Source organism: Babylonia areolata, chromosome 35 (genome assembly GCF_041734735.1).
Source record: "Babylonia areolata isolate BAREFJ2019XMU chromosome 35, ASM4173473v1, whole genome shotgun sequence".
NCBI classification, from domain to species: Eukaryota; Metazoa; Mollusca; class Gastropoda; order Neogastropoda; family Buccinidae; genus Babylonia; species Babylonia areolata.
In genome coordinates, this window is record NC_134910.1 from 16,409,116 (window position 1) to 16,426,706 (window position 17,591).

Genomic DNA, 17,591 nt, shown 5'->3' on the forward strand with positions numbered 1-17,591 from the left:
GAATTTTATGCTGCTGACACTCATCAAATGCCGTGCACACACGAGTATGGGCATTGATGCACACACAAACACACACACACACACACAACCCCTCTCTCCCCCTCCTCTATACACACAACCCCTCTCTCCCCCTCCTCTATACACATAACCCCTCTCTCCCCCTCCTCTATACACATAACCCCTCTCTCCCCACACACAGACACAATCCCCCCCACATCCCCAAACAACTCCAAATCCACACACACATAGAGAAATCATCGCCCCCATGCCACCCCCCCCCACACACGCACCTGTACCCCCACCCACACACACACACCTGTCCCCAACCCCCACAGCACCCCCTGCCCACCCCTCTGACAGTCAAGAGTGGGGTTTAAGAACTGCCCTACGTCCTCCCCCCCCCACACACACCACACCCCCCAAACACCTGAACCTCCCACCACCCCCTCCTCCACCTCTCCCACTATGTACATCTGGCCATGACGGTCTGTTTGAGGAGGATGGGTTCCAGGGCGGGGTCCAGCACCTCCCCCAAGTCCTCCTCCCCCCCCCCCCCCACCCTCCCCCCAAACATCTGAACCCCCTCCCCTGTCACTGTGTACGTACAGACATGACAGTCCTCAACTACCCCGTCCAACACTCCCCCTGTGTACGTACAGACATGACAGTCCTCAACTACCCCGTCCACCACTCCCCCTATGTACGTACAGACATGACAGTCCTCAACTACCCCCTCCACCTCTCCCCCTGTGTACGTACAGACATGACAGTCCTCAACTACCCCCTCCACCTCTCCCCCTGTGTACGTACAGACATGACAGTCCTCAACCACCCCGTCCACCACTCCCCCTATGTACGTACAGACATGACAGTCAACTACCCCCTCCAACACTCCCTCTGTGTACGTACAGACATGACAGTCCTCAACTACCCCGTCCAACACTCCCCCTGTGTACGTACAGACATGACAGTCAACTACCCCGTCCAACACTCCCTCTGTACGTACAGACATGACAGTCCTCAACTACCCTGTCCAACACTCCCCCTGTGTACGTACAGACATGACAGTCCTCAACTACCCCTCCAACACTCCCCCTGTGTACGTACAGACATGACAGTCAACTACCCCGTCCAACACTCCCTCTGTGTACGTACAGACATGACAGTCAACTACCCCGTCCAACACTCCCCCTGTGTACGTACAGACATGACAGTCAACTACCCCGTCCAACACTCCCCCTGTGTACGTACAGACATGACAGTCCTCAACTACCCCTCCAACACTCCCTCTGTGTACGTACAGACATGACAGTCAACTACCCCGTCCAACACTCCCCCTGTGTACGTACAGACATGACAGTCCTCAACTACCCCCTCCACCTCTCCCCCTGTGTACGTACAGACATGACAGTCCTCAACTACCCCCTCCACCTCTCCCCCTGTGTACGTACAGACATGACAGTCAACTACCCCGTCCAACACTCCCCCTGTGTACGTACAGACATGACAGTCAACTACCCCGTCCAACACTCCCCCTGTGTACGTACAGACATGACAGTCAACTACCCCGTCCAACACTCCCCCTGTGTACGTACAGACATGACAGTCAACTACCCCGTCCAACACTCCCTCTGTGTACGTACAGACATGACAGTCAACTACCCCTCCAACACTCCCCCTGTGTACGTACAGACATGACAGTCCTCAACTACCCCGTCCAACACTCCCCCTGTGTACGTACAGACATGACAGTCAACTACCCCCTCCAACACTCCCCCTGTGTACGTACAGACATGACAGTCAACTACCCCGTCCAACACTCCCCCTGTGTACGTACAGACATGACAGTCCTCAACTACCCCGTCCAACACTCCCTCTGTGTACGTACAGACATGACAGTCAACTACCCCCTCCAACACTCCCCCTGTGTACGTACAGACATGACAGTCCTCAACTACCCCGTCCAACACTCCCTCTGTGTATGTACAGACATGACAGTCAACTACCCCGTCCAACACTCCCTCTGTGTACGTACAGACATGACAGTCCTCAACTACCCCGTCCAACACTCCCTCTGTGTACGTACAGACATGAAGGTCTGTTTGAGGAGGATGGGTTCCAGTGCAGGGTCCAGCACCTCCCCCACATCCTCCAGCAGGACGGGCATCCCGATGCGGATGCAGTTCTCCAGAGTTCTCAGGAACTGGCCGTCAGTCAGCTTCACCACCTTCAGCCCGTTCTTGGATTCTCGGTTCCGGATCCACCGGTTGGCCTGTGGGGGTTGGGCAAACACTGTTAGTGCTGCTGGATACCCTGGTTGTTGTTGAAAAATAATTACTGTTGCTAGCTGGGTTGGCCTGTGGGTGTTTGGGGATACATTTCAAATGATGACTCCTCAACTTTGAAGGAAGGGGAGTCTTTCTAGTCTCAGTCGGTCAAGTCTCTCTCTCTTACATAATGTCTAAACCAACGACATAAATCAGCAAAACACAACAAAAATAAAAACAACAACAAAAAAATCAAAAGAAATAAATTGCACATTGTATTGTATTGCATTACTCATTTTTGTCACAACAGATTTCTCTGTATGCTGCACACATGGTTTATCGTCTCAACAGAATGACTACCCCCAAACCATCCCCCCCACCCCCACCCCCCACGTCACCTGTTCCTGAGGGTCGATCATGAGCGGCCAGCGTCGCGCCCTAGTGACCAGCACAGCGTTCTCCGTGGACACCTGGTCGCGGGGCAGTCCATCCGTGTTCCACTGTCGGATCTCAAAGGGGTCGGCCAGCACTTTCTCCAGGGTCATTCCTTCCGTGATAGGGATCTTCTTGGCCAGGCACTCCTCTGTCCACCCCGTCACCAGCTCATGTCTGCCGTCAGGTCGGGGGAGAAGGGGGAGGAGGTAAGGAAGGAAAGAAAAATAAAGAAAGAGATTCACTGTGCTGTCATGTCGTTGTTGTCATTAGTTTCAAGTCAAAGGTCCCACAGACAGACAAAGCTGGGTGCGGCTGTGTATGTAGGACTGATGGGTATGGACTGAGTGGCATGGGAGCAATGCCACTGAAATGGTGCAGATGATCAGGCACAAAAAAACAAAACAAAAAACAAACAAAAATCTCTCTCTTGTTGCCATGTGTTCTTTTACATGCACTAGTGTGTTACGTGCATACCGCATAAGGGACCTCAGTTTCTTGTATCATTAGAATGCCTAGTGTCCAGACCACCAGCTGAAGGGTCCAGTATTGTGTATAATTCCACCTTGTGTCTCTTTCTCCTCTCGTCTCTCTGTCTTTATCCCCCACACAGGTCTCTCTTTCCATTTCTATGTACCTTCTTCTGTTCTTTATTCAGTTTACAAAAATACTGACTGGATCTTCTGAAACCCACTTACTCTACCTAACCCTCTACTTTCAACAGTTCTGCCCCCCCCCCCCCCCCCCCAAAAAAAAAGAAAAAGAAAAAAAAGTAAGAAATGATCACATGATAAATCTTTTAAGCACTGAACACTTAAGATAAATGTCATAATAAATTAATAATTCCTGCACTAAAAAAAAAAAAAAAAATCTGGATATCTAACATTCCTAAAGCCCCTGTTCACTGTGCTACAAAGCAAAGAAGATGAACTATCAAAATATCACACTCCACAGTCTCACACAGCATGATGGAATGGCACAAAGTCTCACTTAACTTTCACTGGCAAAACAATGTCATGATGGAATGGCACAAAGTCTCACTTAACTTTCACTGGCAAAACAACGTCTGTCATGATGGAATGGCACAAAGTCTCATCTAACTTTCACTGGCAAAACAACGTCTGTCATGATGGAATGGCATAAAGTCTCATCTAACTTTCACTGGCAAAACAACGTCTGTCATGATGGAATGGCATAAAGTCTCATCTAACTTTCACTGGCAAAACAACGTCTGTCATGATGGAATGGCACAAAGTCTCACTTAACTTTCACTGGCAAAACAACGTCTGTCATGATGGAATGGCACAAAGTCTCACTTAACTTTCACTGACAAAACAATGTCTGTCATGATGGAATGGCACAAAGTCTCACTTAACTTTCACTGACAAAACAATGTCTGTCATGATGGAATGGCATAAAGTCTCACTTAACTTTCACTGACAAAACAATGTCTGTCATGATGGAATAGCATAAAGTCTCACTTAACTTTCACTGACAAAACAATGTCTGTCATGATGGAATAGCATAAAGTCTCACTTAACTTTCACTGACAAAACAATGTCTGTCATGATGGAATAGCACAAAGTCTCACTTAACTTTCACTGACAAAACAATGTCTGTCATGATGGAATGGCACAAAGTCTCACTTAACTTTCACTGACAAAACAATGTCTGTCATGATGGAATGGCACAAAGTCTCACTTAACATTCACCGACACAACAACATCTGTCATAATGGAATGGCACAATGTCATCTATCTTTCCATTTCCGTGTGCTGGCAAAAGGATCACACTTCACACATCCAAACAAAGCAACGGGCAAACCAACAACACTTCACTCTTCAAAAAACAAAATCATGTCTGTGATGTCTGTTTTACTGGAGCACACAAGTCACAAACCTGACCAATAATTACACCTGGTGCCACACACACACACACACACACACACACACACACACGAGCAAACAAAAATCCCCAGACAAAGGTAACCACACACCAAACATTAAAAATGATGCAAAGAAAATGAACATGAATATGAAAACAGACTGTCATAGAACTTGTATGATTTCTCCACTTTGTCATCATTGTTTCTTTTCTTCCTCTTTTTTGAGCACAATAAATGGGGGGGGGGGGGGGGGGGAATCAAATGCTGTATCAGCTGCATGCAACTGAGGCCACAAAAACACACACAACCCCCACCCCCACACCCCCACAACAAACTAGTTTATATCCATTTGTCTTTTATATTTCTGACTTCAAAAGAACTTGGTGAGTATGGAGAAGTTTGAAATTATGTTGTGATGGTTATAAACATTTTGTGAATGAAGGATATTAAAAAAAAACAAACCTGATGAGTATGGAGAAGTTTGAAATGGTTGTAATGGCTATGAACATTTTGTGAATTGAGAATATCAAAAAAAGAAAAACTGAAAAGAAAGACAGCTGGTGCCATCATCTGGCACCAACACACACCTGTAGGTACTGGTGAAGGCTCCATAGTAAGCCACACAGGCTGCAGACACAAACACGTCTCCCACCACATTGCCGATCATGGTGTTGAAGTTCTGTACAGAAAGAAAGGTTGAGGTCAGGTCACTGGAAAGACAGGGCCACAGACATGTATCCTCTGCTTCTGTCACGTTCTCTGTGGTTTGAATGAACTTACAAAATGAAAGAAAAGTGTTTGCCGTGTGAAAAGTGTTTAGTCATAATTTTTAAAAAAAAATCTTCAGACGGATGTGCCACCATGCAAGGAAATAAAGGTGCAAGTGCGCAGATGAACTCACAAATACACACACACACACACACACACACACACACATAAACACACGCAAACACATATGCATCCGCACACACACTTATGCGACCGCATGCACACACACACACACACACACACACACACACACAGATGAACTTTTGTAATATGGATTATTTGATGTCAATACATTTTTTTTGTTTGTGTATTATAAAGATATTCATGCTATATTCTCCAAAATGTGATTCATGTTCACACCCCTTCAAATGGGGCCTTGAGCTAACTGAATAAAATTCCATTCTATTCTTGTACACTTGCAGACATGCTGGACTTCCATTCATTTGAACAACATTTCAGACACCAGTTTGCTTTGCAAGGTAGCAGTTCATCTGATGATTCATTGATGTACATGATCAACAGCTTTAGTCTGGATGGGTACCTTTAAAGCAAAACATTTCAACAAAATATGTAAAAGAAACCCTGCGGATTGTGAAATCAGACTCGCTTTGATAAGAAAGGTAAACTTTTCTGACAGACAGACGAATCTATGGTCAGTAACGTTGATGTTTTGTAACAAAGTGTGTCCTGTTTCATAACCCACAGTTATTTTTACAAACATCTCCATCTGTCAGTTTCACAGACACAGCATCTTGTTTTATCACCTTACCTTAATTCACCAAAGGCAAAACCAACAAGATTCACCCCTTGAAAAAAGCTCAACTCACTTCCACACTCTCACCCCAGCAGACTTGCTCATCAGAAACATTCACCTCTTCAAATCTCAATGAAGGAGGGTGGCAGAATGGCTAAGATGTTTATCTACCAACAGTGTCTGTGAGGGTCCAGTTTTGACTGCTGTCTCACCCTTCCTCACAAGTTTGACTGGAAAATCAAACAGAGCATCTAGTCATTCAGATGAGACAAACCGAGATTCTGTGTGCAGCAGGCAGCCTGCACATTCCCATGGCAACAAAAGTCTTGTCCTCTGGCAAAAGTCTGTTGAAGAAATCCACCCTGATTGGTACACAAATACTAATACATGCACTAAGACCTGACTAAGCACACTGGAGTAATGCTGCTGGTCAGGCATCCACTTAGAAGATGAGGTGTAGAGTGTATGGACTTGTCAGAACACAGTGATGCTTCACTAAAGACAGTGGGAACTGAACCACACTCACCTCCACACTCTCACTCCAGCGGACTTGCTCATCCGCCAGGGCTGTGGTCAGTTTGGACGCTCGCTTCAGGCGGCCGGCAGTGGTGGCGATGTTGCGCTCCAGCTTCTGTTTCTCGGCCACACTGTCGTCGTAGTTCTTCTGCAGCTCTGCAATCTTGGCCTCCACAGCTGCCAGCTTGTCCTGCTTCTCCTTCAGCGTCTTCATCGTCACCGCCAGCTCTGCTTCTGCCGCTGCCAGCCTGCAATGCCAGGTGTGGGCCATGACACCTTTGTGTCCCTCATGGTGCGTGTTGTAATGACTAGGTAACCTTGGGGTTACGCTAGTGTAAACTGTAATCTTCTCATGTGCCTATGTAGTTCTAGAACAAACTGCCTGCCAAATCTACCAAATGCTTTCTGAAACCTTGGAATAACACTAGTGTAAAACTGTAATCTTTTCATGTGCCCATATAGTCCCAGAACTAACTGCCTGCCCAGTCTACTGGCTGCACTCTGTGCCTATATCTCATTGAGCACTGCACCTAAACATTGCTCTGGTTTCAAACTTTGTCTCATTAAAATGGTTTTCACATTTCTACATATTCATAAACCACAAGGAAAGGGAAATAACTTCCACAGTATTTCCAGATGCATCCATCATAATGTGGAGGAAAAATACTGTATTTTCTGTGTTTTCTCTGCATCACTGTGGCATGGAAGCCTGCTGAGGCTGCCCAAGGTTAAATAGGATAAGGATAAAATTTTCTATAACTGGAGTCAAATGATGCAGAGTTCACCGTTATCTAGTTTTTATTGACATGGCAACCATCACACAAACGGACACATGCATATTAACACACACACACTCTTTGTTTTCAAGATATAAAGAACAAAGATACCAAAAAAACCAAAAACAAATGGGGACTGAGGGGAAGAACATTTTCTGAGACAAAACTCAAGCTGCCTGACCACCAAAACTTTCACAACATGAACTGACAAAACAACTCAAACTGACACACTGGATACACACCTTTCCCATTAGGGCTGCACCATTTTGAACACATACACATTTTGTACACAGCGGATACACACCTCTCCCGTTTGGGCTGCACTGTTTTGAACACGCGGGCGTAGAGATCCATGGCTCGCACCCACATGCACATGGAGCGACATGCCTGCACACACAGTCACTGTCATGGTACTGTGTGGTGTGGTGTGGTGTGGTGTGGTGTGGTGTGGCATGATGTAGTGTGGTGTGGCATTGTTTTGCATTGTGTGGTGTGGTGTGGTGTGTGGTGTGTGGTGTGGTGTTGCATGGCATGGTGTAGTGTGGTGTGGCATTGTTTTGCATTGTGTGGTGTGGTGTGTGGTGTGGTGTTGCATGGCATGGTGTAGTGTGGTGTGGCATTGTTTTGCATTGTGTGGTGTGGTGTGGGATTCAAACAATTTTTTTCCTTGCACTTTCCAGCACATTTGGGTTTTTTTTCACATTTTCCTGCACAAGCTTTTATTCCCCCACTTTTTTGGGGTACACATGAAAACACCATCACATTTACCTTGGACACTTTCTCCACAACTTCAGGCTGGAACTTGGGGTTGTCGACGTACTTCTTCAGGCCTTTGACAATCTTCTCTGGGATGTTGTCCTTGTCGTATTCATACAGCTTCTTCAGGAAGTTGGTGTCTCCCAGCAGGGATTTGGCTGAAGCCCAGTCTGTCCTGAGACAGAAAGAAAGGCACAAAGACTTCCACTGATACATTACTGCCAAAACATTTCAGAAAGATCCCAGTCTGCTCTGAGACAGAAAAAAGACTTTAATTTATAGACATTATTACTGAAGCACTTGAGTTTGCATTTATAGTTCCTGGTCATCTATCTATCTGATATATGTAGAAGTTATTCTGAAATATCATCTTCATTTGAAAATAGGAAAAAACAAGACAGACAAGGAGTTGGAGAGAGGGTAAGGTAAGAGAGTGTGTTGGAGAGAGGGTAAAGGACAGACAGTGTGTTGGAGAGAGGATAAGGGAAAGACAGAATGATGGACAGAGGGTAAGGAAAAAAGTGTTGGAGGGAGGGTAAGGGACAGACAGAGTGTTGGAGAGAGGGTAAGGGACAGACAGAGTGTTGGAGAGAGGGTAAGGGACAGACAGAGTGTTGGAGAGAGGGTAAGGGACAGACAGTGTGTTGGAGAGAGGGTAAGGGACAGACAGAGTGTTGGAGAGAGGGTAAGGGACAGACAGTGTGTTGGAGAGAGGGTGATGGAAAGACATAGGTGGGGAGAGGGTAAGGGACAGACAGTGTGTTGGAGAGAGGGTAAGGGAAAGACAGAATGATGGACAGAGGGTAAGGGAAAGACAGAGAGGGTAAGGGAAAGACAGAGTTGGAGGGAGGGTAAGGGAAAGACAGAATGATGGACAGAGGGTAAGGAAAAGACAGTGTTGGAGAGAGGGTAAGGGAAAGACAGAATGATGGACAGAGGGTAAGGGAAAGACAGTGTTGGAGAGAGGGTAAGGGAAAGACAGAGTGTTGGAGAGAGGGTAAGGGAAAGACAATGTGTTGGAGAGAGGGTAAGGGAAAGACAGAGAGTTGGAGAGAGGGTAAGGGAAAGACAATGTGTTGGAGAGAGGGTAAGGGAAAGACAGAGTGTTGGAGAGAGGGTAAGGGAAAACAATGTGTTGGAGAGATGGTAAGGGAAAGACAGTGTTGGAGAGAGGGTAAGGGAAAACAATGTGTTGGAGAGAGGGTAAGGGAAAGACAGAGTGTTGGAGAGAGGGTAAGGGAAAGACAGAGTGTTGGAGAGAGGGTGATGGAAAGACATAGGTGGGGAGAGGGTGATGGAAAGACATAGGTGGGGAGAGGGTAAGGGAAAGACAGAATGATGGACAGAGGGTAAGGGAAAGACAGAGAGGGTAAGGGACAGACAGTGTGTTGGAGAGAGGGTAAGGGACAGACAGAGTGTTGGAGAGAGGGTGATGGAAAGACATAGGTGGGGAGAGGGTAAGGGAAAGACAGAATGATGGACAGAGGGTAAGGGAAAGACAGAGAGGGTAAGGGAAAGACAGAGTTGAAGAGAGGGTAAGGGAAAGACAGAATGATGGACAGAGGGTAAGGGAAAGACAGTGTTGGAGAGAGGGTAAGGGAAAGACAGAGTGTTGGAGAGAGGGTAAGGGACAGACAGAGTTGGAGAGAGGCTAAGGGACAGACAGAGTGTTGGAGAGAGGATAAGGGACAGACAGAGTTGGAGAGAGGGTAAGGGACAGACAGAGTGTTGGAGAGAGGGTAAGGGACAGACAGAGTGTTGGAGAGAGGGTAAGGGACAGACAGAGTGTTGGAGAGAGGGTAAGGACAGACAGAACAGGGGAAAGAGGGAAGGTTGGGAAGGAGAAAGAGAAGCAACGACACAGTGCAGTGCTGAACAACACACCCAACTCCTTTGGCACGGAACACCCCCCTTCAACACTGCCCCCTTCAATGGAACCAACACCTACACCCTCAGCAACTCCACCTGGACAAGGGACGTAAGCCAACAGGGCATTCAACTCAACTCTTCCACTGGCACGTAACGAATAGAACACAGACACAACATCTAAGTGGTTAAAGCGTTGGACTCTCAATATGAGGGTCCTGGGTCCTGAAATCCATGTCAGTGTTCGGTGGGCTATGGAAACAAGAACATACCCAGAATGCACACCCCAAGAAAACAGAGCATGGCTGCCTACATGGCAGAGTTAATATACAAAACGGTCATACACGTAAAATGTTGCATGTCTGTATGAGTGTATGTGTGCGTGACTGAAACCTGAGTGAATGACACAGGAAACAAATGATGAAGGCTCAATGGCAGCTGTCAGTCAGCTCTTCCCAGGTAGGCAGCCTGTTGCGCAAATGACTCTGTAAAGCGCTTACAGCTTGGTCTTCGACTGAGGACAGGCACTATATAAGTATCCATGACTGAGGACAGGCACTATATAAGTATCCATGACTGAGGACAGGCACTATATAAGTATCCATGACTGAGGACAGGCACTACATAAGTATCCATGACTGAGGACAGGCACTATATAAGTATCCATGACTGAGGACAGGCACTATATAAGTATCCATGACTGAGGACAGGCACTATATAAGTATCCATGACTGAGGACAGGCACTACATAAGTATTCATATCATCATGATCACAAAACCGGCCACTGACTTGGAGCCCATGAGGATGCAGACGGCCTCCATCACTGTCTGTACCAGCTCCGGAGGTTTGGAGAAGACACGGATCTCAGCGATGTCGTTCTTGTCCAAAGCATCCAGGGCCTGCAACCACACAGCACCACAGTCATCATCCACTTCAACAGACAACAACAGACCTGCAACTTCTTAGACAACATCCACTTCCACAGACAACAACAGACCTGCAACTTCTTAGACAACATCCACTTCCACAGACAACAACAGACCTGCAACTTCTTAGACAACATCCACTTCCACAGACAACAACAGACCTGCAACTTCTTAGACACCGTAAACTTCAACAGACAACAAGACCTGCAACTTCTTAGACACCGTAAACTTCAACAGACAAGAACAAGAGACCAGCAAGTTGTGAGACAACATCAACTTTTGTTGTTTTTAACATACACTGTATATCAGAATTCATCATCCCAGGTACCCTGTCCTTAAAGGTTACAAGTCATCTCTTTCTTTTCATCAAACATCACTCTAGGCAAATTTGTAAGGAAAAAAACACCAACAGCTTTATAACATTTTGCTGATCTGATATTAGACTTCCCCTGATCTTCCTCAACCAAGCCCTAACTCCCCCCCCCCCTCCACCCCTACCCCCACATACATACATACCCCTCCCCCTACCTCCGTTTACATTAGTTTGCTGATTCTGCAATTCTTCTATAAAAACAATCATAAATCAATCAATCAATCAATTAAGATAAACAAACAAACAAAAAAAACAACAACAAATGAATAAATATATAAACAAATAAATAAATAATTGAATAGTAAAATTTTAAAAAATCCATCACAAAATCATTGTTCATTCCAGAAAAATGCCACTCCAGATGACAGGTATACAATTTTATCTTGTTGTTGTTGTTCTTGTCGTTGTCACTGACCTTGACAGCAGCCTCCAGAGCGGGCAGAGCCTCGTCCAGGTCTCTCTGGGCGTCATCAGCAATGGCCTTGGTCTCCTCCGCCTTCACTGTGGCCACTGCCTCGTCCTCCATCACCACTTTACGTACCTGCGTCACAGCAACTCACTCTATACACCTGTGTCATCCTCCATCACCACTTAACACACCTGTGTCACAGCAACTCACTCTATACACCTGTGTCATCCTCCATCACCACTTAACACACCTGCGTCACAGCAACTCACTCTATACACCTGTGTCATCCTCCATCACCACTTAACACACCTGTGTCACAGCAACTCACTCTATACACCTGTGTCATCCTCCATCATCACTTAACACACCTGTGTCACAGCAACTCACTCTATACACCTGTGTCATCCTCCATCACCACTTAACACACCTGCTGTCACAGCAACTCACTCTATACACCTGTGTCATCCTCCATCACCACTTAACACACCTGTGTCACAAGAACTCACTCTATACACCTGTGTCAACCTCCATCACCACTTAACACACCTGCTTCACAGCAACTCACTCTATACACCTGTGTCATCCTCCATCACCACTTAACACACCTGTGTCACAGCAACTCACTCTATACACCTGTGTCATCCTCCATCACCACTTAACACACCTGTGTCACAGCAACTCACTCTATACACCTGTGTCATCCTCCATCACCACTTAACACACCTGTGTCACAGCAACTCACTCTATACACCTGTGTCATCTTCCATCACCACTTAACACACCTGTGTCACAGCAACTCACTCTATACACCTGTGTCATCCTCCATCATCACTTAACACACCTGTGTCACAGCAACTCACTCTATACACCTGTGTCATCCTCCATCATCACTTAACACACCTGTGTCACAGCAACTCACTCTATACACCTGTGTCATCCTCCATCATCACTTAACACACCTGTGTCACAGCAACTCACTCAATGCACCTGTGTCATCCTCCATCACCACTTTACGCACCTGTGTCACAGCAACTCACTCTATACACCTGTGTCATCCTCCATCATCACTTAACACACCTGTGTCACAGCAACTCACTCTATACACCTGTGTCATCCTCCATCATCACTTAAACACCTGTGTCACAGCAACTCACTCTATACACCTGTGTTATCCTCCATCACCACTTAACACACCTGTGTCACAGCAACTCACTCTATACACCTGTGTCATCCTCCATCACATCACCACTTAACACACCTGTGTCACAGCAACTCACTCTATACACCTGTGTCATCCTCCATCACATCATCACTTAACACACCTGTGTTACAGCAACTCACTCTATACACCTGTGTCATCCTCCATCACCACTTAACACACCTGTGTCACAGCAACTCACTCTATACACCTGTGTCATCCTCCATCATCACTTAACACACCTGTGTCACAGGAACTCACTCTATACACCTGTGTCAAGGAAGGCAGAATGGTTAAGACGCTAAGCTGCCAATACAGAGAGTCTGTGAGGGTGTGGGCTTGAATCCTGCTCTCACTCTTTCTTCCAAGTTTGACTAGAAAATCAAACTGACCATCTAGTCATTCAGATGAGATGAAAAACCAACCAAGATCCCATGTGCAGCACACACTTGGCACCACTGAAAAAGTGACTGACATTGTACAGATGACGGGGAAGCCCCAAAATTAAAGGAAAACAACACCAACGAAAGGAGAGCACGATGCACTACTCACAGCATCGGCCTTCTCCTGGTCGACAGCCAGGTGGTCCATGAGGGCGTTGGTGTCCTCCGACTTCTTCTTCAGCTCTGGCTCCAGGGCCACCAGCTCCTTCTTCATGTTGTCCACCAGTTCGTTTGTCTCCAGCAGCTTGATCAAGCCGTTCTTCACCCTGTCCCTGGCCGCCTTCAGGTTCCTGCCACACACACACCGTCACTCTATCACTGCTACCATCAAGTGAATGAAGAAATGACAAGATGAGAGGACTGACTTGGTCTTTAGCGACAGTAGTGATATGTAGAGGTTGAAATAAACCAATAGATGACTAAATAAGTAAACGAATAAATGAAGAAATAAACAGGTAAGAGAACTGACTTGGTCTTTTCCTGCAGCATGGACAGGTAGAGGTTGATCAGCTCCAGGTAGCTGGTGGGCGTGGTGTAGTAGCGGCGCTTCAGCTCTGTGTAGAATCGCTCAGCCATGGTGCTGACGCTGACGTGGATCTCCACACACATCTCCGCAATCTTGCCCTGTGCACAGTGTGTCCGTCAGTGTGTGTGTGTGTGTGTTTGTGTGTGTGTGGTTGTGTGTGTGTGTGTGTGTGTGTGTGTGTGTGTGAGTATGTGTGTGTGTACGTGCATGTGCGTGTGAGTGGTGTGGGTGGTGAGGGGAGTGAGTGAGTGTGTGCGTGTGTGTGTGTGTGTGTGTGTTTGTGCATGTGTGAGTGTATGTGTGTGTGAGTGTGTGTGTGGGTGTGGGTGTGTGTGTGGGAGGAGGTGTGTCCACACACATCTTCACAATCTTGCCCTGTACACTACAGTGTGTAGGTGAGGGTGTATATAGCTCAAGGGATGTGAGCGTACATGTGTACACACAGACACAAACAAACTACCTTAAGTTCGTCAGAGCCCAGGTCGACGTTCTCAAAGAAAGATTTGGAGACGCCCAGCAGAGCCTCACGTGGCCACTCCACGAACCAGTCAATGGTGCAGCAGTTCACCAGTGAGGGGAACATGCGGCACCGCGTTCGGAACGCGTTGCCCACAGGACTCATGCACAGCACGATGTGTAAGTTGTTTCTGGAGACACAGAGAGGCAAAGAAAAAAAAAAAAGTGAGAAGAAAGAAGAGTTCACACAGATTGCTGTTTCAAGATTTTTTTTTTCATGAGTGTGCAGAATGTTCACACACATGGGAGAGAGAAAAAAACAGAAGAGTTCACACAGTGTAAGTTGTTTCTGGAGAGAGAGAGAGAGAGAGAGAGAGAGAGAACACTGAACACTTTAATGTCAATAGCTTTACAGCCCTAGTGACATGGGGGTTCATAATACAAGTAACAACATGCATCAATAGTAATAATATTGATGAAAACCAAAGCCAAAACGAAATCAATCAATCTGTGCAATAAAGTGCAGTTCGACCATCCATTCAAAGTAATGGCATGTAGTGAGAAATAAAAACAAAAACATATATAAATGTATAACATAAATATTTTCCATAAGAGAATGACAACACAGATTTCACTTTTCACAATGAGCAACACCTGATACTATTTTATTATTGTTGAGTTTTTTTTCGTCGCATGTTATTCGCTTCTGCAATATATTTTGCAAGTGACTGTAGTGAAGTTTCCTGATTTAGATTAAGCACTCCAAAAATATCTTCATTCTTTGCTGAATTTGTTTTAAATACAACACATTTTTCTCGAATATCGTCATAAGCTTTACAACTAAACAAAAAATGCAATTCATCCTCCCTTGAATGACCGCACATCGGACAAGGGGAGAGTAACGAGGGCTCAGTCTGAAACCACTTTTCATAAGCATTCAAACCAATCGTTCTCATTCTAAATCTGGCAAGACTTGTTCGGTGCCACTTGTTTGTCACGACTGTGATATATTTTTCTGTTTGAAATATACTTTTAAAACTAAAAAACCATCTATATTTCTCAGTGCTTTCCATTTTACAGTGCCAATTCTGTTTATATGAAGCAATTAGCCTATCTTTGAATTCTGAAACAAATCCTTCTACACATCCAACTCCCTGACACATCCACACAATCCCAAATCCATTTACAGTTAATGTCTTCTTTACAAAATATACCCTGTTTTCCTTCCCTCTCTCATGTTCATTTACTAACATTTCATACACCTGCTTACATAATCTCGATGTGGGTAGCCTTATTAATTTTAACCAATATTTTATACATTTCACACATGATTTAATGTATAATGGGTATCTACCACTTTCTCCATATAATACAGTATTTGAAGCATGTAATGGAACATTTAAAAAACGTTTAATAGCTAATGTATGTACTTTTTCCAAATCTTTGTTATCAGAAAGTCCCCAAATTTCGGCACTGTATGTTATCATTGGTTCTATTTGAGTATCAAAAAGTTTCCAAAATATATATATGAATCTATCGAGCCTAACTTACGTAAACACCTTAAGATTTCTATAACCCCCTTCTTCCCCTTTCTACAAATTTCTGCTACTGTCCTTGTCAAACTCAGCTTAGTTGTGAGAGAGAGAGAGAGAGAGAGAGAGAGAGAGAGAGAGAGAGAGAGAGAGAGAGAGAACAAAGAACAAGAACAAGAACAAATTTTTTTATTCCTTAAGGTGGCCACCAGCCGATAGGAAAGAACCCGAGTGTACATCTTTGATATAGGTTTCATGTCAACTGAGTAGTAACTTGAATAATTAGACCAAACTATTGTTAATAAAGGTCAAATTACACATCTTCAAACCGTTGTCTTTGATGAAGAGCATAGAAGAGAAACATACTCAACTTTCTTATTTTTTGAATAGATCCATGTTTCAATATTTCAGTGTAGTCTTGGGTAATACCTGGTAAGTACTTGTTTCTGATACTGGTATATGAGAGAGAGAGAGAGAGAGAGAGAGAGAGAGAGAGAGAGAGAGAGAGAACAAGAACAAGAACAAAACTTTAATCTCCAGGCCTCCGGCCCCTAGAAAGAGGTCAAAAGTACACAATATGGTGATCACTCAGCCACAACAAAATGTAAAATACATACTAACTTAAACCTGCAGAACAAAAGTGCTTCTTGTGCATAGTAAATTAATTCTAACTTTCATCATTGTTGTCACAGAATTCCTGTCGTATGTTCAGGGCATTAAATATATAAACGCAGAGTTTGAGAGAGAGAGAGAGAGAGAGAGAGAGAGAGAGAGAGAGAGAGAGAGAGAGAGAGAGAGAGAGAGAGAACAAGAGTGAGAAATAAAGAGTTTACACAGGGGTGCTGTTGCAAGATTTTTTAGTTGACAACAATGTACGGAATGTTCATACACACAGGAGACAAAAAAGAAAGAAAAGAAACAAGAGACAAATGACACATACAGTGCATGACATATAGGTTGTTTCCTGAGAGAAAAAAGATCATATACAGTGGGGTTTTTTGGGGTTTGTTTGTTTGTTGTTTTTTGCTTTTGCTGCAAGATTTCATATGGTGACAAAGTGCAGAATGTTGATTAACTTGGTAAAAAGCCCAGGGACATATGAGTCAAACAGAGCACAATATGTAGCTTGTTTCTGGAGAGAAAACAGATCATTCACAGTGTTATCTTATTGTTGTTGATTTCTGCACAATTTCATTTGGTGACAAAGTGCAGAATATTCATATACTCGGTGAAAAACAAACAAACAAAAAACAAAAACAAAACAAAACCAAAAATACAACCACTCCAAAACCCACAGAAAACAGAGACGTGACTTACACAGCATGATGTGAGGGTTGTTTGGGGGGAGAAGAAAACGATCATACAAAATGTTTTTTTGTTTGTTTTTCTTCGCATGATGTTATTTGATGACAACTGAACAGAATGTTCATACATTGGCAAAATCCATATGACAGCATAACATGTAGAATGCTTCTAGAGAAAAAATAACATGATCATACACAGGTATTTGCATGTTGCTGTTGTTTTAGCTTGATTAGGTTTTCTTTGCAAGATTTTATTTGATGACTCTTTGCAAGATTTTATCTGATGACAATGTACTGAACTTTCATACACTTGGTAGAACAATAAAACGGACAAATACACAAATCTATATGTAGGCTGTTTCCAAAGAAAAAAATCACATACAGACAGTGTGTGTGCATGTGC

At 44.7% G+C, this 17,591-nt stretch overlaps 1 protein-coding gene across 1 annotated transcript in view; it reads right to left on the reverse strand.

Moving 5' to 3' along the window:
- The window catches only part of LOC143278107 (dynein axonemal heavy chain 6-like), a 119,882-nt gene that overhangs the window by 36,607 nt on the left and 65,684 nt on the right, over nt 1-17,591 (reverse strand). Inside the window, exons 50-60 of the mRNA XM_076583139.1 lie at nt 14,357-14,543; nt 13,840-13,994; nt 13,480-13,660; nt 11,736-11,861; nt 10,811-10,920; nt 8,167-8,329; nt 7,703-7,785; nt 6,633-6,870; nt 5,172-5,263; nt 2,666-2,876; nt 2,087-2,272 (exon numbers count right to left, since the gene is read on the reverse strand). Coding sequence (XP_076439254.1) covers nt 2,087-2,272; nt 2,666-2,876; nt 5,172-5,263; nt 6,633-6,870; nt 7,703-7,785; nt 8,167-8,329; nt 10,811-10,920; nt 11,736-11,861; nt 13,480-13,660; nt 13,840-13,994; nt 14,357-14,543 — 1,732 coding nt within the window. The remainder of the gene's footprint in view (nt 1-2,086; nt 2,273-2,665; nt 2,877-5,171; nt 5,264-6,632; nt 6,871-7,702; nt 7,786-8,166; nt 8,330-10,810; nt 10,921-11,735; nt 11,862-13,479; nt 13,661-13,839; nt 13,995-14,356; nt 14,544-17,591) is intronic.